The sequence below is a fragment of the Pleurodeles waltl genome, chromosome 8, assembly GCF_031143425.1.
Source record: "Pleurodeles waltl isolate 20211129_DDA chromosome 8, aPleWal1.hap1.20221129, whole genome shotgun sequence".
In the NCBI taxonomy this organism is placed as follows: Eukaryota; Metazoa; Chordata; class Amphibia; order Caudata; family Salamandridae; genus Pleurodeles; species Pleurodeles waltl.
This window is the reverse complement of record NC_090447.1, coordinates 1,186,462,949-1,186,488,443: the sequence shown is the minus strand read 5'-3', so window position 1 is coordinate 1,186,488,443 and position 25,495 is coordinate 1,186,462,949. Positions and strand designations below refer to the sequence as shown.

The 25,495-nt window shown below is 42.1% G+C and overlaps 1 protein-coding gene across 1 annotated transcript in view; it reads right to left on the bottom strand.

Annotated features, from left to right (window-relative positions):
• VWA8 (von Willebrand factor A domain containing 8) overlaps window positions 1-25,495 on the bottom strand; it is a 1,423,713-nt gene that overhangs the window by 915,057 nt on the left and 483,161 nt on the right. Inside the window, exons 13-16 of the mRNA XM_069205432.1 lie at window positions 17,309-17,469; window positions 14,831-14,944; window positions 2,307-2,475; window positions 189-266 (exon numbers count right to left, since the gene is read on the bottom strand). Of these exons, the coding sequence (XP_069061533.1) occupies window positions 189-266; window positions 2,307-2,475; window positions 14,831-14,944; window positions 17,309-17,469 (522 nt within the window). The remainder of the gene's footprint in view (window positions 1-188; window positions 267-2,306; window positions 2,476-14,830; window positions 14,945-17,308; window positions 17,470-25,495) is intronic.

Genomic DNA, 25,495 nt, shown 5'->3' with positions numbered 1-25,495 from the left:
ATATTAGTAGCATTTTATTCATTTATTTTTATTTAGCTTTGTTCGAGTTGAAGCAATCTCAGTAATGCATGTACGATCTACTCAGCAGCAGTAAAGTTAAATAAAGAAATAAACACATAAATAAAGTAAATATATAAATAAATAATTAGAAAAATTAAATTAAATTAAATAATTAAATAAACACTCACTGTAGGGTCCTTTGTTTCCCGAAGTTTGTGAGTTAATGTCAATAACTGCTCTACTGCATCCCTAGGTACATTTGGAATCTGTTGAGAAATCAGAAGACATTGTCTCAGATCAAAATATTAACAGTCTTAATGACAAGGTGCAAATGGTGGGTCAGGAGGCACATGTTCTCTACATTCCTAAATGGTCTTTGCAAAGCAACAAGTACTAAAGTCTTTATTGTCAAATCTGTCTTGCGAATTACACCAAAAGAAAAATGCACTCAACAGTATGTTTTAAGAGTGAGTGCTCTGCCCAATATATGGCATGCTTTGGTCAATAAAATAATGTCTGTGTTTTAGATACCTTCTCCTGATTCCTCATCCTTGTCAACTTGGCTGTGAAAAGTATATATACACCCATTGATAGATATATCAACACACTCAGGATCCAGACAAACACCCAACTACCACATAAGGTGTGTGCAAGCAACAAAGTATTGAGATATACTTGCTAGAACTTCAGGATATGTATTTTCCCATTCTAAATTCAAAGAAGCACAAAAAGCACGAAAAGTATGCAGACAAGAAACACCATTACTAGAACACAGACTAGCCATTTGACTTGAAGTCCACCCAGTACTTTTTCCATAGGGTTGAAGCGGCTAAATTCTTGAGAATAAAAACCTAACCAAACCTGAATGACTGCCGTGTGAACATGAACTCTTACCAGAATGTTTGCCAAGGGTTTTCACAATACCTCATAAGTTCTTCTACATAAATGACATTAACATCCTTACCAGGACAGGTATATCAGAATACATGACTTGTACTAGAAGAAAGGATTAGAGACTTCTGTGTATTAAAATGATTTTTCCTTTAACCAGTCTTCAAACTACAGCCAAACATTTCTCATTTCTTCTAGGACAGTAGCATCCTGCATCACACTGAACGTCTAAGACTGTGTCTCAAAAGTTCAGCTGTAGTGGAATTCAGAGAAACTTGTGTTCTCTGTGTCATAGGACTCACCAACACAGGCTGGTGAGGCCCCATAACTGTAAAATGGTATGATGTTGCTTCTGTTCCAGGTCAGGGGGGATATGGTCTACCATTTTGGCTACACTGCTCCATTTCAGGCAGGACCAGATCATTTGTATAGGGTTGGTCCCGGTCTGTTGTAGTGCGGCCAGCAAAACAATTATGGATTAGAATGCGGCCCAGCATAATAACCAATTGCTAAAATTAATTCAAGCATTCCATGTATGACATTTTTGTTTCTCTCAGTGATACACTCTAACTGCAGCAGGCATGCCCAGTCATGGGTCCTGTGCTCACATGGCCACTGCAGTCAAGTTGCACATCTCTGATGATGCCCAGCAAGGGAGCCACCGGTCTGGAGATCCTTGGGCCTCTGCTAAAAGGGAATGTGGCTTGGCAGTTATGGCTAGACTGCTCCAGCTGGGGTCTTGCTGTATTTGTACTATGTAGCTTTTTTGACTGGTAGTGTTTCAATAGTAGTTTTTTTCAATTATTTAATAAACTAGGCTGCTACTGAGTTTATCTGAAAAGTTTGTAGCCAAATTAAACTTTGTTCCTTTCCAGTTATCCTACTAATTTGCATCTCTCAATATCCATCGACAAGGTTCTGGTGAAAGTCATCTACCCACAATAAAAAGTCAATTTTTTCAGTGCTTCAACCTTTTGAGCTCAGACTGCTGGGAGGGTGGGGGCACTGCTTTCTATCCCGCTTATTTGTGAGGTGTTGCTATCTCCGGTTTCCCTTTTATGACTAGATATTTGTTCCTTATTGTCACCTCATTCCGCTTCACATCTTTCCATCCTTTTTATTTCAACCCTGCCTTCCAAGTATAACCAGCAATGCACTTTCCTCTTTCCTGGTCTTAAGATGCAGGTCGAGAATGAGTAACAATCTAGTCCGGCCAAAGACAAAAAACATCTGTGAAGAAATGCTGCTGGTTACAGCTGCTGACTGAGTGAAATGCATCACTAGTACTATACATGCAAACAATGTGCTTTTATTGATAACTTCCAATGTCTAACACGCATTGTGGAAAACATTTTTACTGTGGGATACCATGCTAATGTAAATGATAATGGAAACACACTTTGCATGAATCTTACCATTCCTTTAATAATTTCTATCTCTTCCTTCATTGTTAGGGGTTTGACAGTATGGAACAGGAACATGGTCAGAAGTTCTGGACCTAGCCACTGCTGCGCGCTACCTCCAATGACAGGGGGCTCTGCTAGAGCAATGATCCTGAAGGAAGGGTGAATGGGGAAGATGGACCTGCAAGACAAAAAGACAACACAGATATATCACAAGCTACAAAGATCTTAGAAGAAACATTATAAACTCAACCTGAGCTGGAGCCCAACAGATATCCTCCAACAAAGGAGACACCAACATTTGAAATGAAAACCTCTGAAGATCCCATGAAGCCATAAGCTTCAAACCATTTGTCCACTTTGCTTCGGCAGCATAGAGAAAGAAGGCAAATAATTGTCTATCAATACATTCTTAAAACATAGTTCACAACCTAGCCAAAAGTGACTTGACATACGGTATGTGATATGTAATTCTGGAATAAATTCCCAAATCCAGAAGGCAGACGATTGAGTGCAAGAACTGCAAACAGCCTGGTCTAAGCGCAGAGTCCAACTGGGACTTTTCTGTACTTCAGTGCTTTTTCAGGAAAACTCTACATGTGCCACATCAAGTTGGAGAGCTAGCACTTAACTTCCCTTTGCATCCTGTGATGTGATCATCTGGACTTGGAATTACAGGCAACCATGAAATTAAACTAAAATGTTAATTAAGTCTCTGGAAAGAATGGAGATGACGTTTGGAGCCATCTGCTGGCGAGCAGACAAACTGTGAGCCCAATTTTGACTAACTGGGTTTATAGAAGTGGATGCACTAGGCATAAAGAACAATTCAAAATATCTGGGTGTGCATCAGTTACAAGTGAAAGTATGTCATGTTTTGCTAAAAATGTGTTCTATGCGAATAAAACACGTATTTAATTTCAAACGCATGGAAAAATCATATAAACAAAGAAGAAATGGTAAGCAGCTAAATGACAAACAATTTTTCACATTGCTCACGTAAATGAAGAATTACACACAATAGGAGGGATGCAGCTTGCTATTTTATAAATGCAGACTGTCATGCAAGAAATCAAAAGATATATTGTCTCCTTTGTGTGGGATACACATTGAATCAGCAGTGTGTATCATGAATAAGGAACTTGTAGTGTGGAAGGCAACAAATCGATACTCTCAAATATACGATTATCTCCAATGGCATGGATCATTGGTTTGGACAATATTACCAAAGGCCAGTATTTTAATGTTTTTTTTTATTTTTTATTCAATCCACCTGGTTATCTTAGTTCAGGAATACAACCACTGTACACACTAAAGGTCCGCATTCTTCCGTCTGCATGCAACACTCTACTCTTTATTTTGAAATAAATTGTACCCTGACTCCAAAGAGACTTATGTCATTACAGTCGGATGCTCATCTATGCCGGCATACATACCTGCAGAAAGGTGGGTCAATAATAAGACATCACACTCACTGCCAGAAAGCATACATGAACTTGCACGTTGGCCCCTGTCGCTCTCTCACCTGCTGAAGTATTTTACTCATTTATTTTCTTCTTGCTTTGGGTCAGGTGTGAAAGGTCTTCTTCTTTTGTGTCCTCTTTTGGTATCACACAGAAATCAGGCATGTCTAGAGTACATAACTTGGTAAAATGTGAGTAGCATTTTACCTGTACCAGGTAGACCCCGTGAACATGGAGTGGGGTCTCAACTTTCGCTAACTCACCATCTGGTAGTGGCCCTAACAAGTGGTAACTGCAGTTTATCACCTACTTACTGTACCTTGAAGTCATTAGGCCCATGCTCCACTTCAACTCCTCTTTGATCTCTGCATATCATTGCCTGTGAAGATGGTCTGGGAACCACGATGGCCCATGATTTTTTTCCATAAAAATGCCTAGGGGCTAACCTACTCTACACCATTCAATCCGTAAGCTGCTTGGTGCCTTATCCATCCTACTTAAAGGTTCAGTTCATGAATAAGCCTTATAAAAGAAAGTCTTATTTTTCTTACCCCTCCAGGCCAGGTGCTCATAAGCAGTGGCATAAGAACAGCCCCCACAGGCCCCCTGGAGCGGGGTCCAAGCTCCAGGGGGCCCCCTCAGCAGGACACAGCCACATACTTCACACTGGCTGGCACTATGCACAGGTGGCAGGCCCCTGGCCTTAGGTCTTCTGACTGAGTGGGTGGGAGGTCAGGGGGTCCACTCCATATACTTTCCATGGGGGCCCCCTCATGGTTCGTGATGCCACTGTGCCCAAGGGCAGGAGCCTCGCAGGGCTACTCTTCTGGCAGCATGCCTGCACGCCTTGAACTCCAACAACAATCCTTGTGGAAAGTCAGAATGCGCTTACCTCTCCCACATTCCCATGCAGACGCTCATCTGATTGAGCACCTGCAAGCACTGTCTCTCATCCAGATTTGGCCCAAGCATACCGTTCCTGATAAACAGGATACAATGATTCTCTCAATTTACTGAGCGCACAAGCTGTGGCAATCCTGATGGGCTGGGAAGAATACTGCATAAACAGTCAAGCATGAGACAAAATCCCTATACAAACTCAAGTCATATTATTGTACCATATAGAATGGGTCCCACACAAAAGGATGTTGTTGCAAGATTTTTCTTCAGGAGAATGTCTCATATCTGTAAACTGGTCGTTACAAGGTAATGCTTGAGTATTTTGTGATACTGCTTTTAGTAAGCAGCTACATTTCTAAGAAATGACAACCTGAATGTGGACCAGCCAAGAAGAAACTTACTTAAAATGGAAATGATTCAGCCCGGAGTGTAGGTCTCAGAAGTAAGTCATTATGGTCTACATTAAAGGTGTAACACTTAGCAACTGCCAGGGCCCTTTTTCCTTATTTATTATTTGGTTGGTACTGAATATCTACTAACGGTCTTGTTACGGAACTTGAACTAAGACCCTATTACAAGTAATGCAGAATACCGGGGTAGATTCCAGGCAGCCAGAAGTGCACATATGCACTGGAAACTCCACATCTGAGTTAAACCCAGCAGAATGGAAAATAACTGGGCAGGCATGATTTGCTGGCCAGTATGGCACACTGAATTCACAATTAGTTTTAAAGCAAACAATTGCCACATGCTCTGAGCAGGTGGTAAATGGCTGCAAGGGCTCATGTGTGTGGTAGGAGTGAGGGGATTGAGGAGATCAAAGGAGCGAAGTGAAGATGTCGTAAGACAGGGGGAGTGTGGTACGTGCCCTTCCGCGCCTTTACTGAAGATCAGACAGGGAAAGGAAAACCACCTAGCCTACAATGCACCCTTTTCCCAAATCAATTTTAGTGGTCAGAATATCTGTCTGGTAAAACAGGGAGCGGTGTTCCCACACCCAAAAAACTCAGAGTGTGGGAACACAGGCCAACATTTAATTGTGTGGAGTTGAATGCCTCAGTGGAACTCCGCTCAACACTACCTCTAATCGGGGGCTTAAATTGAAGTGGACATAGAATAAAATACACTTGTCAAACAATAACTGTTTCCCATTAGTAAATATTACATTGTCATGCTTGAACGCAGCTCTCCATCAGCAATAAATATATCGTAGTAACCAGATTTCCCCGCATATGGAAAATTCTTGGTAAAAGAGAAATACGGCCCATAGCATTACCTAGAATAACAAATGTCCAGAACTGATGGTTAAATCAAATGTATTGAAATAGATTTGGAGGAATACAAGTGCTTGTTCGTTGTTGATAATATGAAACTCACACATGCGCAACTAGCTATGATGTACTGCACCACGTTACAGTATTTGGCACACTCTCAAGTAACACAGTTAATTGATCACTATCTAATTTATTGCCCTTATCCAGAATGATCATTACATTTAACCAAAGTCTTTTTCAATTTAAATGGGAAGCAAAAGAAACCAGAGGGAACACAAGGCAATTCACAAAGGTAACTTACACTTGTAAGCATGTTGTAGATATATGTTTGCTCTTATACTTTTAAGTAACTTTACTACTTTTGACTATTAACAAAATCTGAGTGTAAAGTTACTCAAAAGTGTACACTTGCACGTCTCCAACCCTTGAAACAAGGGATGGAACCATATTCCCACTGTAAATTATTGCTGCTAAAAGAAACAGTAGTAAGTCTAGCAACACACATAACTAATCACTGATATTGAAACACTCTCCATAGAAAATGTAGGTAAGGACTTAAAATAAAACCCCATAAGAATAAAGTTAAATTAAATTTTTTTAAATAACTAAAAATATCAATAAATATGATTGAAAATGAACAAAAGGACCTAAAAATACATTTACTACTTAATTACAAAATATTTTAACAACCTTTTTTGAATTTATTAATGTAACATTAAGTTATATTAAAATATAATGAAACTACTGGTAATTCTATACATCACTGTTAATGAGTGAGTATGAATGCATAATAATGCATAATAAATATGATTTTTTTACTTTAAGTGGAAAATGTATCTTAATTTAAACTTTAGAAAAATATTTTTTTATTTACTTTAATAAAGTTAAATGATTTAAACTTTTTTTGAAACTTAAGTTATTAGCACTAGAGTATCTTTTTATAAAATAATTGACATTCATATTTAATATCTAAATACTTTTATAAATTTATTATGATGTTGAATTACTTTTTTTTTTATTTTCCGTACGTTGGACTTAAACACTGTTTGTCTCTTTAGATGAAAATTCTGGGCCATGAAGGTTGACACTAGTAGCTTAAGCCACAACAATAAAAACAGTACAAAGAGTATCTAGTACCGTAGTAAATAGATGGCCTAGAAGAGGGTGACGTAATTTGTCAGCCACTTTCACAAAGAGACCTCAGACTTGCCCTCACAAATCTAAATATGTGTTGTAACTGTATGAATACACTTCACAGGTTTATAGCCAAGACTACCTGATGCTCTAGATCAGGACTTTACAGAAGTGTGAAAAAAAAAGAAAACAGCAAGACTTCAAGCCTTTTGAATCCATGCACCTAGCATCTGGAAAAACATACCCGTATTGATCAGGACAGCCCCAACAATGCTTGAAAATGAAGTGTGAAGCCTATATAGGCACCCCTCCCACGCACTGACATGCTTACTAGTCTGTGTGCAGATTCCTAGACTTGGGATCTTATTAACAGATAGAGTCCATCCATAGAATGGGGAACATCAGAAGGTCGGTGAGGAATCCACAGCTAGACAGAGTCTCTACCAGAAAGAGTGTAAATAAAGGTAAGTATTTTTCCTTCTGATCGAGACTTTTAGCCGCAGATTCCTCACCTTTTGAATAGATATCAAAGCAACACAAATTCTGAGGTGGGTCTGTTGATGGACTCAAACCAAAAAATCTGCAGGACCAAGTGGACAGCAATAATGCTTTGTGAACAAATGGCAGTGACAACCACATTATCACAAATTCAGAGCATAACCCTTCAAAAAGCCGAAGGGGACAGGGTTCATTAAACCTATTACCAAAATGTGTTCCCCTTCAAGCAATACCTTCAGATTAGCAGGTATTCCTTATATAAATATTTGTACTTCAATGTCTCCGGATCAGAGTGTGTTTGGCCCTTGTTTGTGAAATCCCCAATTTTACAAACAGGGATGAAAAACTTGCTGGTCCGGAGACCTTGAAGTGCAAATATTTATGCTCCTGCTGACTGAGGTCTGTCTAAAACCCTTAAGAAAATGAAGGGTGTTATAGAATATATGCATATAAGTGAGCTCCAGGTGAGGTTATAAAATTAAAAAACAGAGGTCTAAAGTAAATTGGACTAATTAAGGAGTCTAAAGATGTCCTAAAGCCCTATACCTCAATGTGAATATTCCACTAGAAGTGACAGAATAAAGATAGTAACCACATAGACATTATATGCTGAGAATTTGTGTGGTTTAACAATGGTTATGAAGACTACTCATCCCTAAAGAAAAGACTGAGGACCTTATTATGACCCTGAGGTCTTGAGACCGCCAGGGTAGCCGTGGCGGTCGGACTGCAGCCAATGTGGTGGTCCAGCCTCCACATTACGACCATGGCTGCCGGCACTGCCACATTTCTGCCAGCCGACAGCCTGGCGGTGCTGGCGGTCTCAATCCGCCAGGGCAGCACTGCCCTGGGGATTACAACCCCTCTCTCTGCCAACGTGTACATGGCAGTTGCACCGGGGTGCAGGAGCCCCCATGGCCAGCCCTGTAGCGCTTTTCACTTTGCAGACACTGAAAAGCGCTACAGGTGCTTGTGCAACACTGAAACTGCAACACTGCCGCTGACACAAATATGGGCAACTCGTAATAATGGCCACGGGAAGGCTACCGCAGTGGCTGTGACCTGACCGCAGGACTTCGGTGGATAGGCTTTTCCGTCCTCCGAAGTTGAAATGAAGGCCTGAGTGTTAAGAAGCTGTGACCACGAAGTATGTGATTTTAAAAAAAAAATCATTATATATCTTGAAGAAAAAGGGGTCAACCCTGGAATCCACCGAAACGCCACATGACATTGATATATTCATGATTGTTTTTTATCGTATGCGTTTTTAAATATGGTGTTTTTATAAATTGTGATTTCAGGGGGTGTCTCAAAATGCAAACTATTGTAAGAAATCCAATGCTAAAACTTTGACCATGCCCAATCTGGATCCAATAGGAAGACTTGTGCCCAGACTTTCCTGATCTTCTTGCAAACCTGAGGCAAGAGTGGTATTGGAGGAAAGGCATAAAGGAGTCCTGAGTTCCACTCGAGGCAGAACGCGTCTCAGGGCGAAGGACCTCTTTGAAACTCCTATGCACAGAACTGCTCACACTGTGTATTCTCCACAGTGGCAAAAACCCAGAGCCAAGGTTCTCTCCATTCGTGGAGGAGACCTTGCACTACCACTGGGTGTAGTTTCCATTTATGATCTAATAGGTGTCAACAGCTGTGCTTGTTTGCTCTGGCAGTCAATGATCCTGCTAGGTGGTGAACCTTTGATGGTCCAGCCATTCTGGAGATGCACGGACCCCTGGCACAGGGTCCATGACCCCCACCTTCCCCTGTGTGTTGCAGTACCAGATGGCAGCCATGTTATCTGTGAACACCTGGACCAGGCTCCCTTCGAGGAATGACAGGAAGGCTTTCAGCGCCAAGTAGATCGCCTTTAACTCCAGAAGCTTGGTGTGGAGCCGGAACTCTATTGGAGACCAAAGGCCTCTGATCTCCACCTCTCCCAGGTGGCTGCCCTAAACCAGAAGCGATACGTGGGTCACCACTGTCAGTTCTAGGTGGGGAAGGGAGAAGGGTTTGCCACTGACCCAATTGTGGTCCAGTAACCACTATTGCAGCTCTTTCGTAATCTCCTCAGAAATCTGAGCATGGTCAGAGAGGTCCCCTTAATGTTGGGCCCATTGGAACTTCAGATCCCACTACAGAGCCTGCATATGTCACATGCTGTGCTCGACCAACAGGATGCAGGAAACCATCAGTCCCAGTAGCCTCAGAGTCAACCTCACTGAAATCTAGGACAAATGCTGAAAGATCTGGATCATAGCCTGAATGTTGTGGATTCTCTTTCCTAAGGGAAAGGCATGAAAGTGAAGCATGTCCAGAAATGCACCGATGAAGAGAAGTGTTGGAGAAGAAGTCAGGTGTAACTTTGGCACGTTGATTGTGAACCCCAACGATTAAGGAGGTCCGCCATAGTCTGGCCCATGCACCTTCTCAACAGCCCCTTTGAGGAAAAAAAGGATTGCACTTCTTAACGCAAAATGGAGAGATGGTCCTCCATCAGTAACTTACTGACATTGGAAGGTGCGACAGAGAAGCGAGGAAGGGCAAAGCGTATCTCTTGCAAACAATGTGTAGGACCCACGTGTTCGCCATGATTGCCTACCAGTCCGGTAAGAATTTGTGGATTATGTCTCCCACTCGGTGACTGTACTCCTGCAAGGGCATGCTAAAGATGTTTGGCAGATAAGGCCACCAGGAAGGGGTAATGCGATGGGCGGTGCATTGACCTTGGTCGCAGGCCCGATGAGCACCACAACCTCTACTTTAGATCTGTTGGGTTCTCTATGGGGGCAGGATGGGTTGTTGTTAAGGGGTGCCACAGCCAAAGTCGCAAAACGAAGGGTGGAAGTGTTGCGGGTGGCAAGGGGAGGGGGGGGCCAGAAAGGACCAGAGAGTGAGTAGTAGCCCTGTTCTCAATAAAGCGCTTGGGCGGAATCAGCTTTCTCCCCAAACAGGCAAGTCCCAGCAAATGGCATGTCCATCAAGAATGACTGGACATCACCCGAGAACCCAGTCGATCTAAGCCATGCATGGCAGCGAATGGCGACACTGGTGCCTATGGCCCACCCAATAGAATCGGTGGTGTCCAAGCCACAATGAATAGTGAACTTGGCAGCATCACAACCATCTTGGTTCACCTAAGATATGAGAGGGCGAAGGTCTTCAGGCACACCAGTGAGGACTTGTGTCTTCGAAACCCAAAGGGTTCTTAAGTATCTACCCAGTAAACAGCTGGCGCTAAGAGATCGGAAGGCCAAACAGATAGAAGAAAAGACATGTTTGCCAAACATTTCCACTCACTCACATTCCTTATCAGGGGAAGTGGTGGAAAATGTGTTAAGAGTGGCTTTTGGAAGCTTTTACCTCTAGGCCTTCTGGCGAGGGGTGCTGCAAAAGAAAAGCCAGTTCACCTGCAGCATGGCAATGGCGTCTGACAATCTGTCTACTGACTGAAGGCCAGAGCAAGGTATGGCCCAGGCTCCCAATAAGGTAACCATCAGTGCCTCATTAAAGGGAAGAACCAGCTCAGTAGACATTTGCCCCATTTGGGGACTTTAGTCAAGACATCAGTTTTTACCTCCAAGGTGCAGAGTTGGAGGTCAAGTACCTCTGCCAAGCTATGCATCACCATGGTGTAATAGGTGGATTCTTCCGCCGCTGGAAAAGGTGGAGAAAACAGACTTGTCTCTGGAGAGAAATCTAGGCTGTTGGCCTCCTGCAAGTCCTTGTACCAACTGGTATCTTGATAGAGCTAAGCAAACTCATCACCCAGAACATAATCATTATAAGAGTCAGTCCCAAAGAGGGAATGGAGAGATGGTTGTCTAAGCTGTAAGTTAAGTGGGGGAAGCGGCTCCTCTAGTGGATTCTGGCACGACCTAGATTGAGGTCAGACCGGTGTCGGAAAGGACAATCGGGCTGTGTATCCAGGAAACAAAGACAGCATCTGCATTGAAGTGACCGGGGCCAGCTTGTTTTGTGGCACTGACAGTGAAGTCGGAATAAGAGTCAGAAGCAAAGTAAGTCCAGAGGGTCCAGTTGGTGCAGAGGCCAAACCTGCCAGCATTATCCCAGGAGGAAGGTCTCTCTGCGTCTTCAGGCCGAAAGGCATGCCAGAGGGAGTACGCAGAAACACAAAAAGCCATAGCATGGGTCCTCTGACCACTCAATCTGACACGCCATAGCTCAAGGTCCAGGAAACCCAGGTTGTGCTGGAACCAGCTGCAGAACTGCCTCTGAAGATCCTGGAGGAAGTAAACTCCTACAGATATCTAGGAGTCGTGGTCGATGCCAGGTGCAACTGTGTAACTCAAAAAGAAGCAATAAAAAACAGGGCGCAGACCCTTGCTTATGCATTCTGCAAACTCGCTAATTCAATCTGTGGCCATGCCTTGAATCCCTTAACAGCCATAATGAGAGCCAAACTACTGCCAACTCTCTCATATGGTGCAGAAATAATGAGGGGTATGGAGGAAACTCTTTTGGAGAAGCTTCTGATAAAGACGTACAAGCGGGTCATTTGGCTACCAAGGCATGCTCCGGGTTCCCAGGTCAGACTAGAATTCATGTTGGTTAAACAATCACTGGCTCGACCGGGAGCTTTCATCAAATGCTGTTACAAACTGAGCCGCGTCCAAGAAGGGTCTCTAGCCAAACTAGTCTGGCAGGAAATCATCCTGGAAAGAGGCAATGGGAACTACAAAATATATCCGGAAAGGAGTGTAAGCCTCTTGAATCTAGGTGGGGTTTGGGATCAGTTACTTACCACAACGGCTTTTAACAAAGCAGTCAGTAAGTCATGTAAACTGCTTAGTTGGTTAAAAGACAAAGAGGCTCTGACCAAAAGGTTGCATGGCTGGCTGACCCTTAATTCGTATAAAACTTTAAAAGAATCTACACTCTTTGCCGCCCCCTATTCACGGAAAATTAAGCAATGCTTTTTAAGGCTTAGGCTGGGTGATGTCCCAACGCCAAACCTCCTCCCAATTTGGAAGAAAGGGCCACAAATGGGCGCACAGGAGTGCCGCCTTTGTCATCGGGCGGTAGAAAACCTGATGCATGTGCTCTGCATTTGCCCGGCCCTGGCTGAAGATAGAAAACGTTTATTGAAAAAAGAAATAAACGGCCTAGGGATTAGATCCTGCAGACAAGCACTAATCGAAACATTCAACCCACAAAACACCATATTGAATATTAGATTGGTTCAATTTTTGGAAATTTACTCCGGTAAAATAGCGTCTGCTGGAAGAAGCCTGGGATGGGAAGGGCGCAAATAGAGACATAGTCCACCCACTTTGAGTAAAAACGCTAAAGATAGAAAGGTATGTTGGTAATATTCGCCACACGGCCAGACCACTATAAAGTACTGTATTAGAACCCGGAGTCAAGTAGGGATTCTTCTTCTTTGTGAAATATACCTCCTCTCAGTTATTTAAAATTGTATGCAATTTTATGTTTTAATGTATGAGCACAGCTTTGATTACGTTTTATGTAGAAGGATTACTTTTATGGTTTTAATTAACTAATAAAATAAACAAGTTCTGTTCTGCCTCTGAAGTTGGCCGACTTTGGGAGTGAGATCGAGAAGGGTGGCTTAAGTGGGGTGGATTATCCCTTTGACTTTTTGTGTTTTTTTGCCCTCTGGAACAGCTCCAACCGCTCCAGGAACAGGACCAAGAGCCAAGTTAGGACGGGAGGAGGGACTTGAAACGGTCCCATTTTGGAGTCTTATGCTTTTCGATATAAGAGTTTCACTTAGCGTTCCCTCAAGGCCCTTGGGTTAATCGACACAGTCTCTGTAGGCCTTGGAATCACGGCTTGACCCTGGGAACCACATGCACACCTGAAGGGGATCTAACATAGACATCTGTTTGCAAAGGCAACTACAGCGCTTAAAACCTGCAGGTTAGGGGGTGACATCTCTTGCACACTGTAGAACTATTGGGAAAATTTAGGTTAATGTGAGGTAAAAATAAGAGATGAGAGGGAGCTCCAGAACTGTGTCTGCAGGCGTGAAAAGAAAGGAACTGACTTCAGCATGCAGGCCCGCACATATTTTAGGAGCAGAATGACGCCAGTGTGAAGCCATAAAGTGCCACCTTGGAGCATGCAGAGGTACTGCTGAAAGGTTTCTGGGTCCAGTCAGATGTCTGTGGAATATTCAAAAGGTAAGGTATCTGCAGCTGGAAGTCTCTATCTAAAATAGCGTAACATAAGAACTCACTAGGAGAATTCTCAAAGTGTCTACAGTGAAATGTTCTTGCCATCTACGAGCATGAACATTAGTGGCAGACTCACAAGCAGGATCTTTTATCAAGACATTTTTCAATGAACTGAGGAGTACAAGCGGTGTGGAGTATTAGCAGTAGGCATGGGGATTCAAACTCATTGCCTACAGCCGGGGCTAGCTGCTCTGACTGTACAGATATGCCAGCAGGATGAATGTTTAATTCGCTCAAGTTAAAAGACACTGTGAACCATCACACTCAGTTCATAGTTTGGGGTGACTGGTCACCCATTCTCCCAGTTCTCCTACTAACATGATGAGGAAATAGAGATATGTACATAAGAAAATATTTATGAAGGAGAAATCCAAACTTACAAGTCTCTTGTGTTTGCAAACGACCCTAATGTAACCCTGTTCTTATTTTGTTTATACAAATCCAAACATGTGGTATGACTGTTTGAAACATCAAAAGTGCATTTTATGCATTGAAAATATCAATATCACAGATCACATATGGATTGTGCAACAAAACGTTTACAGTCTGTGCTGCCATCTGGGATCGCACTTAACCCCAACACATGCCTGATCAAAGTTCTAAGAGGGCATGCTGAATAAATCCAAGGATACTTATACATTAACACACTAAAAGCAGTCATCTATGAGCATCTGCCTCAGAACAACTGTACAAGTACATCCTCTAGAAAACATGAAATATGAATTTCAAACCTAAAGAAGGCACGCAGGAATAAATCATGGCAAAAAACACTGGAGAGTGGCACCTACAAATCAAGGGTGTGTGTTGTATGCAAGCATGTGCAAAAAATAAAAGGCTTCAGTACGCAGAATACACACCAACATGGTGGGGGCGGTGTGCTACCTGATGCTTTTCAGTTCGATGAACTGTATGTGTTCATGTACATGAATGATAGTGGCTCTCTCTACTTCTGCCCTTATTTTCAACATAACAGAATCTTACTGTTGTTATAAGTAAATAGTTGGGGATGATTCTATTCTTACAGAGCACAACAGCACAGAACATATTACCTCTTTTGTAGCTCCTCGTCTGACAACTGTAGGTCTTGTTTTAACTGTTGATACCTGTCCTGTCTTATCAGCCTTGTGCCTTCATACAGAGTCAGCTCTCGGTCATGGATTAGTCTGTTGGGAAAATAAAATAGATTTCTTAAAATCACGTACTAGAGTTCAAAGGTTCATGACTATCTCAAACATTATCACCCAAATGTCAAGCAAATTAAATGGCTACTTCAAACAGGCAACATTAATCTTCAATTACAATAGTTTTAAGACTAGGGATATTTAAAAGATCGTAATAAGGAAAAAGAGTAGCTACTAGAAATAGGCAATCTTTAGATGTCCAAATAAGTAGTTTTTCAGGGTGGTTAATACAGATAGGATGTATACTAAATAAATTAAGATGTCAAGTTTCAAATAGTATGCCGGTGTGAGGCTTATTGGTTTATTGTATTTATATAGAGCTTACTACCCCCGATGAGGCGTTGAGGTGCTTTTTGGCAAGTAGCGCATTACTCCGGAACCTTAAAAGGATTAATGGTGGATTAGTATAGGGAAATATGAGTTTATTTGAATTGTGGACATGTGAGTCTGTTAGTTGGATTGAACTGGATAGAGGAGGGAAGAGTGTCTAGAAAGGGAGTAGGGCGATCACATTAGCAAAATGAGGCTTGGGATGAGTCGAAGGGGGATACATGAGGAAAGAATTTAGAAACGGGGGTTCGGAGAGCATGGTAGTAAAATGAGGTTTGGGATGAACCAAGGAGGGATAGAGGAGGGAAGCGTCTAGAAAGGGTTATTTTGGAGATCACAGTAGTATTATGACAATTGCCAACCAGTTGAGTTTGTAATGTGCATCGAATGATTCCATATGCCATAGATCATTTAAAAAAATAACGCAAGTGCGCATTTTTGTATATTATCTCACTGACAACTTCACTCAGGCTGAAATGAGGTGAGTTTAGTTATATCCTAAAATAAGAAATGTGAAAAGGGTATCATTTGTCTATTTATAAAAATAAAAATAAAAACATAACTCAACTAAGTGAAATGTCATATCGACATACACACCAAATCTATCTAAAACATCTGTAGAGAAATTTAGCTTCCATGAGGAAAAAGACATTGACAAAAAAGTACATATGATTGCTACAAAAGTAATTTAAAAAAAAACATTGGGATTGGTTTACGTAGCCTGGAAGCCTAGTTCTAGAGTAGAACATTCGAATTGGAATTCAAGTGACAAACAAAAAATCATAAAACATCTGTATGGATAAAAAAGACAAATAAATCACCTAATAATAATATATTCTTCCAACATTTAAGTAGCACATACAAATGCAATAAGCATTTCAATTTTAAAAAAAAGACAGAATTAACTGAATTGATATTCTGAGACAATATTAAATTAAAACAGAAGGCATCTTTACCTGGGACCTGGACCTGGAAGTAAGACACTCCAAGGTATATTCACCCTAAGTCAATGTAGGGACGTCATAATTTATTGATATATTTATTAGTATAAAAAGAAAAATATAATTCTCACAGTTGGCCTAGTAAGGGGACGACACGTCACCTAAACGACATTGTCGGCTGCAAGAGCTAAAGAAGGATCAAACCACTAGAGAACTGCTGCTGAAATCTTGTATTTCCAAACTATCTGTGGTTGAGGCAACCCCTGCCATCTAGGAGCATGGTGTTGATGTTGGGGACACAGAGGTAGATATCTGCTTACAAAGCCTTTCCTTACTGACTTGTTTAGAGACCTCAAAGAAGACTTATTAGCACTAAAGAAGGACCTAAGAAAGGAAATCACAGAAATGCGACAGGAGATGATTGACCCTAGGGGATGAGTCACGTGTTTTGTGATGATGATATATATGTCCTGATTCGACAGTCATAGTTAACTGTAGTGGTTGAATGAGGAATTATATCTTTGAAGAGCAAGATACTCTTACCAAGGGGGATAAAGATAGTGGAGCAAGCCACTCTAAATACTTCAATTTGTTTTCATAAGCGAGGCCTGAAGAAGCAATCATTCATGTAACACGTGTTGGGTTTGATTAATTTACTCTGTATAAAGAATCATAGTTGTTCTGTATTATTTTGTATGAAGAATCATATCTAATTGAATATTCATCTGTGACAATAAAATGACATTTCTATGAAATATTCACAGTTTAAGGACTACATATTGTCTCTCTGATAATCAGTTATATCTTGTTGTTGGTTATATGAAGCTTTGCCACTGGAAGGAAACCAGTGATATGAGAGTTTAGCGCTGGGCAAGATTTTGTTGCATATTGAATGTAATTTGAGTATGTAAGTTTATTAACTAAATGCACATTCAAATGGTTGTAATCTTTGATATAAGAAATGCACCTGTCTTTAATAAAAGTGTTTGCAATCATCCAAGACAGAATCCTACAAATGTGTGTGTGTGATTTATTAATATCAACACAATTGCAATTTCACCTTCAGAAAACTGACCTGTGTAGAATAGACAGAGTCCCAGGATTAACACGATGAATACCATCAAGAAGTACCAGCTTTCCTTCCATTGCAGCGGTGACAAGTGGAGAAGGCCTCCAGGCTGTATCTCCATTAGGAAGAGTGTATCTCTGCTGCAGAAGATCTCTGGCTGTCATATCCTATGAAGAGAGTAAAATACATCAAGAGAGGGACACTACTCACATTCAAGTGATCACCTCTGGATTTCATTTGTCATGGTAAAATGTTCTTTTTTGGTCACTCTTTTCTAATTTGCCACCTGTTTGTTTATACCTCACTGGCAATCATTTGATGGAAAATTTGTAAATGTGTATGCTATTGAGAAGAACCGATCAGGGATTTCTGTTGACGGTTTTGCACAAGCTCGGTAGACCTACTTAAATTGAGACCTATTGTCAGTATTTAATATGCTTGCCAGCTACAGTTTACATCTCTCAAGCTGCAGTGCTAAAAAGCACGTTTGTTGGCAGGGGCAGCTCTGCATCCGGAAATATCATCAGACTTACATTTTCCAATGAAAATTAGTATTCATTGTACGGTACCCTAGCTTTTTTTTGTTCTTCCCTTCCAAGGTTTACCTGTGACTGTCCAATTTCATTCACACCCTCATTTACAAGTCTGCACGTCGGCGGCGGTCCGACAACCACATTATGACCGTGACGAAAGCGCCACTGTCCAACCGCCGGCACTGGCACTTTTTCGCCGGCCGAGAGCCTGGCAGTGCTGGAGGTTTCAATCTGCCCTAATCCGCCAGGGCAGCGCTGCAAGCAGCCCTGCCTGGGGACTACGACTCCCGTGTACACCAGCATTTGCATGGCGGTTCCACTGCCATGCAAAGGCTGGCAGAAACGGGGTGCTGGGGTCCCCTTGGCATGGGTAGTGCAGGGGCCCCCCATGGGCAGCCCCGTTGCGCTTTCACTGCCTGAATTACAGGCAGTGAAAAGCGTGACGGGTGCTTTTGCACCAGATGCACCGCAACATTGCCCGCTGGCCCAGCGGGAAACTCATAATAGGGCCAGCAAGTAGAAGACTGAACTGGCAGTCTTCCGACCTAACAAGTTTGGCGGGCGGAGGAGGCCCTCAGGGATGAAAATTGCATGTTTTTTCAGGTGTGGCAGAAGACTGTTCATCTGTCACACTAAAGGGTTTATTTTGAGTCATGTAATTGCATTTTGAACCATGTATTTGCCAGATGAAAATCCCTCCAGGTATTACCTGGTGAATATGCGTGAATAAAAGCAGAAAACATGCAGTTTTTACAGATCAGCCTCCTATTCCGATGTGAAGAGCTTGGAATCACCCAATAAATGTACCCAGGGGTAATATCGCGAGTGAGTTAAACGTATTACCCCAACATGGTTTTTCCTACTGAAATTTCAAGTCAAACAAAAAAAGTAATTCCTTAATATGTAACTACTTTCAAAGCTCGAGTATCACAAATTCACTGTTCCACAACTTATTTTCCCTAGAAAATGCTTGCCTTTAGAGAAAATGTATATAATCTTAAAACATTTAACGATTTCTAGCAAAAGATTCTTAACTGCTCTGCATCAGGATATTCTAAAGAGCAATACTTCTGTTGGTGGGTACACACTCTGCACGGTTTCCTCTCTTTAAACAACACGTTCAGTTTTGATTGCATGTACTACATATTTTTACCACTGAAAAAATAGGCAATGGAAACGCTGTAGAACCGCACAATGTATTTCCTGAAAATTTGAGTCTTATTTCCCTCATACCTTCCCAATAATTGCCCCAACTCAGCTTTTCAGTGCCACCTACCAACTTATTTATCTGACCTACTGATCATCTGCCCTGTGGAAAGTCATCTTTCAAGTTGTCAGAGATATATGTATGTACGTAAGTGTGCAAGCAGGTACAGCAGTGGGACTACTGTATAGTAATTGGTACACAAAGTAACAGCAATGGTGTCTCCAGCTGTTACATCAAAACCAAATAAGTGCTCCACCTAAGTCATACATTGTCGTATTTTGGGAATTTAAATATGACTGCAGGCACACATACACAAAAGCAGGCTGACTGAAGCAGCTCTACCTCTGTATGGCTGCAGCTGGCATTCTCCCTTTCAGTTCTACCAGCAGCGGATCAAAGCTGCACAAGGCAATAGTGTCATGATGGCTGCACTGAAAGTATCCCTTACCAGGCGTGCAGCAGCAGTACAAAGCACATTCCTGACCTGCGGTGGTAGCAGCAGCCTCCTTATTGCAATCACTAAAACAATGCAAAAAAAACCAAAAAGGTAGTGGAAGTGACATCACATATCCTTGGACCCTAAAAAACCATACCACAAGAATGTTAGTAAACAGTTATTCTTTGCAGGCACAAATGCCTACCTACTACAAAAATTACTTCTAAAACAAAAGTAGTTATATGGATAAGAATCAGGGTTTTTAAAGCACACATAGTGGTTGCAACCAGCAACTTGGGGGGTGACACTTACTATCCCTAATTAGCGCTACATGCCAGTGGGTAGAATTAGCCCCCACACCTTTTAAATCTATCCTTAGGGACCCAATAAAAAGTTTATAGTTCACCAGTACATAGTTTTAACACGCCCATTCTATCATTCAACTATAAAACACTTACGAGCTCTACAACATCTGGGTAGTAACTTGCATTTGAATGTTACAGACCGGTGAAAGGAGGGGCTCAATGATTAAGCATGACACCTAACATCAGCAAGACTGTGCCCATCAGCGAGTGGTATCCTTTTGTGTGGATAACATGTATGTTGCAGCACGTACCTTCTTTGCTTCTTTCTCCTTACCCCTCTATTGTGGTAATTAAGCATATCCTATCAAAGACAATTTCCTCCTTATCAACTTTTGCAAGTTAATGCTTCACCAATTCTTTAATTGGGTATTGCACTGTCACACTTTTTAATTAGTTGAGCACAAGAGGTTACAGAGGTTTAAATTATGCTACAAAAATTAACGATTTAGTATTTTCCATCAAATTGAAGAATGAATCGCATGTACTTCATGGATGGCTGCTGTCAACAGGTTAGTTTTCTCTAACCAATAGTTCTGCTAAAAGCTGTCGTTCTGTATTAACAGCGACAATGAATACAAACACACAATTCAGAGTCACCATAATTGGATAAATATTTTTCTTTATTTCCCAGGCCCGACCTTTTTCGGTGTTAAAATAGGCCAGCTCCATTTTTCTTGACAATATGATTTATTTTTGCAGCGCCACTAGACCCTGAGCAAGGGTTTATTACATAATCATCAAATATTCAATGGGACCTGCATGAAAAGAGATATAGTAGGGCACATTCAATTAACTTCAACGTTCAATCATACTTGATCTGGAAGGATAGGAGATGTTTTAGTAGATGTTCTACTAGATGGCTCAGGTTTCTTTTTCTGGTACACTGCCTAAACTTTCAGCCACTAACTGCAAAAAGGCATTAACTAACGAATACATGTTACATCTCACCAAGACAGTGTTACGCAATGACCTGAAGAAAGTACATTTGGTACTGAGTTTAGCATAACAAATAGGGCATCTTTGTTCAAAGAAAGTTTGAACCATTCTAGGACTTTTTTTTAAACACATGGGCCACCAGCACCCTCGTAGTGCTGTCTGCACAGCAGACAGTGAACATTGTGAGGGAGCTCGGTATTGAGACCCCTGCACTGCCCATGCCAAGTGCATGGGCAATGCAGGAGCCCCCCGGTGGCACCCTGCACCTGCTCTCCGCCATCTTTTTCATGGCAGTGGAATCGCCATGAAAAGGCTGGTGGAGAACCAGGTTGTAATCAGCAGGGCAGCCCTGACTTCAGCGCCGCCCTGGCTGGTTTGGACCTATGCCACCATCAGGATCAGAGATCCTGGCAGAGATGGCGGTAGGTTGGCGGGGCTGCCCGTCAACCTCAAAATGTGGCAGTCGGACCGCCACAACTGCAGCGGTCCGACTGCCACCGTGAGTGTAGCAGTCTGAGGACAGCCACACTAGTAATCAGGCTCTAAGTATTCAAATTAGGTGATCTCAGGGCCTTCTGGGTGTGCTTGCGCCTCTGGGGCAATTTTGTCTTTTATTTTGTGGCCTCACATCGCACCTATGTTTTTCTTTTTTTAAATCCAGTGAAAGCATGTTGACGACCGTGGAAGAGCACTACTGCCTTTGCAAAATTAGTCCACTCTCCCTGTGTACAGGACACTGCTCCTGTGTGCCAGAACGGGAGCTGGCTTTCTTTCCTACTTCCCTGGGGTTTCCCAGGCACCAGTAGGCCATTGTTCATGAAATAAATTGTGTTTAGCTCCTGGTGGCTTGCTCCTGCCATCAGGAGTGGTATCTCAATTCACTGGGAACTTGGTTTTCTACTGCTTTCCAATGAGGGAGCACTCAGGTCCTGTTCTCCTGTCCCTTTGCTCCTTACAGAGTGCCTGTCATCAGACTGGGTGCCAGTCACTTCCCCTGGGGTCTTCCTCAGCAGCATAATCAGTACTCAATGCACAGTGCCCACTTTGTCTTCCCTTCTAGATCCCACTGTCTCCTTTGGCCACCTCCAGGGCACCTGTGCCAGAAGATGTCCTTTTGGAGGTTGCATTCCCACAGAAGAAGTATACACAAGATGCAGTGGATGAATTCACCTTTAAAGCTGGGGTTAGGTGTTTTCACCCTTCCAGGTGAGCATTCATCTCGTGTCACTTCCCTCAGGTCCAGACTATGCTCCAGAGATTCACAATCGTGCAGGGCTTTGTTTAGTGGGTGTCCAATCCTAGGGTTAGACATCATCACTACAAACCTGCTCTAACTCTCTGGAACACCATTGTAGGGTTTTCCAAGATTTAACTATCAAGAGGTCTGTTGAAATACCTTCCTTGAGAGCCCAAGCCTTGCCCATAACTGCCACAGCTGTCTGGTACTTTCCCACCAAAACATCAAAGGCTAGCCCCTCCAGTGAATGGATCAGGAGGTTTGGCTACTTTCCTTTGCCTCTGTAGGGCTGAGGCTTGCCAATTAAAGTATCCTATTTTAGAGGGAAACTTAGGAATCTCCTGCTGGTTATCAGAATGATTAACTTGGCCCAGTAGGGTGATTTCATACCAGAATTTGATTAGGAACTTAGCCAGAGATACATTTTAAATCCTGAAGGCGCAGAACTACTTGCGATATGTGGACATTAATGCCAGAGCTGCCGATGAGATCCTGGTTTAACATAGTATTGTGCATCAAACTAGTCTCTATGCCTAATTATGGCGAAACTGTATTTTCGTGCACACTTCTTCCCACCACAGCCTGAGGTTGGTGGAAACCACAAGAAAAAACAAAAATTGCCTAACAAGATAAAAATGATTGTTATCAAAATAAGCCAAAAACTGCAAAGTAAAAAAGGCAGATCAGGTTGGCATAGTAAGAACCAGGAAACAGTCTAAGCAGACAACTAAGACATGCAACCACAGAGATAAGTGGTTGCGAGCACAATATCCTTGACTGAGAAAAATGTTTACCCATTGTAGAGCAGGACAGCAGAATAATTTAAGGTATGAGCTCAAAACCCCATCACTAATAAGTGAAAAACAACAAGATCCTATTTGCACCAATAGTACTTTGAAAGAGAAATCAATGGAAGATAAAACACTCCTCTTGGAACCAGACTACCAATCATGGGCAAACTCTTCAACTCTAGGTCACATAGCCTCTAAAGGTATCACTTCTACTGTTTTCTCCTAGCTTCGGGCTTTTAAACTATGAAACAACAGAGGTGAACTTTCTAGATGGCGAGACAGAAGGCTTGTCTGGGAAAACCAAATGCATATCTTTGGATTAGAGAATTAGGAGTAACACTTCTCGAATCAGATAGATGTCTCTATGTGTTGCAAAAGGATCTTTACACAGTTTGTATCAACACCATCAATGTAATAAAACATCTAAAAGAAGCACTTCAGTTTTAAATAAAGCAAAAGGCCCCAAAAAAGGAGGACAATATGAAAGACAACCAAATAACAATAAACAGCAATTTAGCAAAAAAAGAAAAAATAGTCAGTTAAATGAAGGAAAAGAAGGGTGATGAATGGTGTTTGGTATCTTCAGCTCGGTGGCGGCCCGTCCTTTTGGGTGGAGTGGCCACGCCCCCCCACCCTTTGCCCCTCATGAAGAGTGTCTGTCAGGCTGAACAAAGCCCAGCCTGACAGACACTCTTCATTTTCAGCTCAAGACAGCCAGGAGTGAGCCATGCGCGATTTGCGCAGACTCCTGGCTGCCTGAGCTAACCTTTGTGGGCTGAGGAGGTCACAGCTCCTATGGGTGTGACCTCCTCGGCTCAGCAAAGGTGCCTCGAGGCCCTCCCCTGGGTGACGAGGAAAGCATCACCTATTGACACCCACCCTGGGCCCTTCAGGTTTAAGCCCTGAAGCACCCAGGGCGAGTGTCAATCAGTGACACTTCGTCATAGAGTGGGGTGGGGTCAGCAGTCTCATTGACCCCATCCCACTCTGTGACGAGGCTGGGACTGCTGCCTTCCCTCGTTGGCTGACCTAGGGTCAGCCAACGAGGGAAGGCAGCAGTCCCAACCCTCCTGGGACCTGGATGCTGAAGGTAAGTGTGTGTGTGTGTGTGTGTGTGTGTGTGTGTGTGTTTGTGATGTTTAAATTGAATGTTTGGTGCACACGTGCATGTTTGAGTGGTATGAGTGTTGTTAATGGATGTGCGTGCATGCGTGTGTGAAAGAATGTGTGTGTGTGTGATCTTTTAAAATTAATGTTTGGTGCATGAATGCATGTTTGAATGTTATGAGTGTTAATGGCTGTGCGTGTGTGCAAGTATGAGTGAGTGTGATATTTTAAAATGAATGGTTGGTGCGTGCGTGCATGTTTGAATGGTATGAGTGTGGGTTGATGGATGTGCGTGCGTGCGTGTCTGTGTGTGAAAGAATGTGTGTGGGTGTCTGTGTGCCTGTGCTTGTGCTTCCCGTCCGCCCCCTTCCCTCCTAAAGCTGCCGGCCGCCACTGCTTCAACTTAAAACTGCCATAGCTGAAAGGAAGCAAGATTTGAATAGACAACCACTAACAATTCTAGGAACATTAGAGAAATTCACAATTGATTCCAACCCTGAGATACTACAGCAAAGTGATGCTCATGATACAATCTATCTGCAAGAGACATTGGCAACATCTTCTCCACTGCAGGACTATTGTGAAGTTTCACATCAGCCAAAAAACTGGCGAGGACACTGTGCTACGGGACTTCTATCAATGCATGTGTGCAGCAATATTTCCTGTAGTGCTTTTAAGCTGCTAACATACATGTTTTTTATTACTGGTTAAATCAGAGTTTCCATTAAATGAATGGCAGAATTGTACAAGTATGATAATTTGTAATATATAAGTCAAACCCATAGCAAAACAAAAACTGTTAAAACTTTACCTAGCGTTCTCTGCTGGTTGAGGTAGAAAAACTGCGATAGTACGTAGTTTCTAACTGGGGATTTTAATTTGAACATGTTAGTAGAAGATAATAAACAGAATTAGGGTAACAGTGGAAGGCTATTGGTTAGAGCATGTCAGGGAATGGGCATTTGATTGCTGAATTAACTCTTTGCAGACAATAAACCTTCTAGACATAAACACTTTTCACCACAAAGGCTAGCTGTACTTATTCTTTGATCCCCAGTGGGATTGTACAATCTAGTGAAATAATTTAAAATAGTCCCTAAACTAAGCACGAATCATGACCCTCCGCTTATTTGACTTAACTACAAACATTTAATGAATATGCCCTTGACTCTGATAGGGACTCCAATGGATTTACCTCTCAGAAGGGTGAAAGGGGAATAAAGAAATTAATCACTTTAACTGATTACTTGAATTCTATAACAGATGCTGGAAACTAATAATGGAAATTCGCATAAAATAAGTAGACTGTAGACATGACCATTGATAGGTATGACTGTCCTTAAGGATATTTTCCCTGAAAAATAGTACAGGGGATGAGAAATAAAGTTCTTATATGCAAAAGATACTAGAGATTGTTAGTACCATCTTAAGGGAATAAAGGTGGGGTGAAATTCGTTACCCCTGCAGAATGGTCCAACTAAATAAACAAATGTGTATGTGACAGTTTAAGATGACACAGTCATTTTGGATGGGTCCACCAGTGGGCTTATGCGATAAATAGTATTGTTTGCAAAACAACTT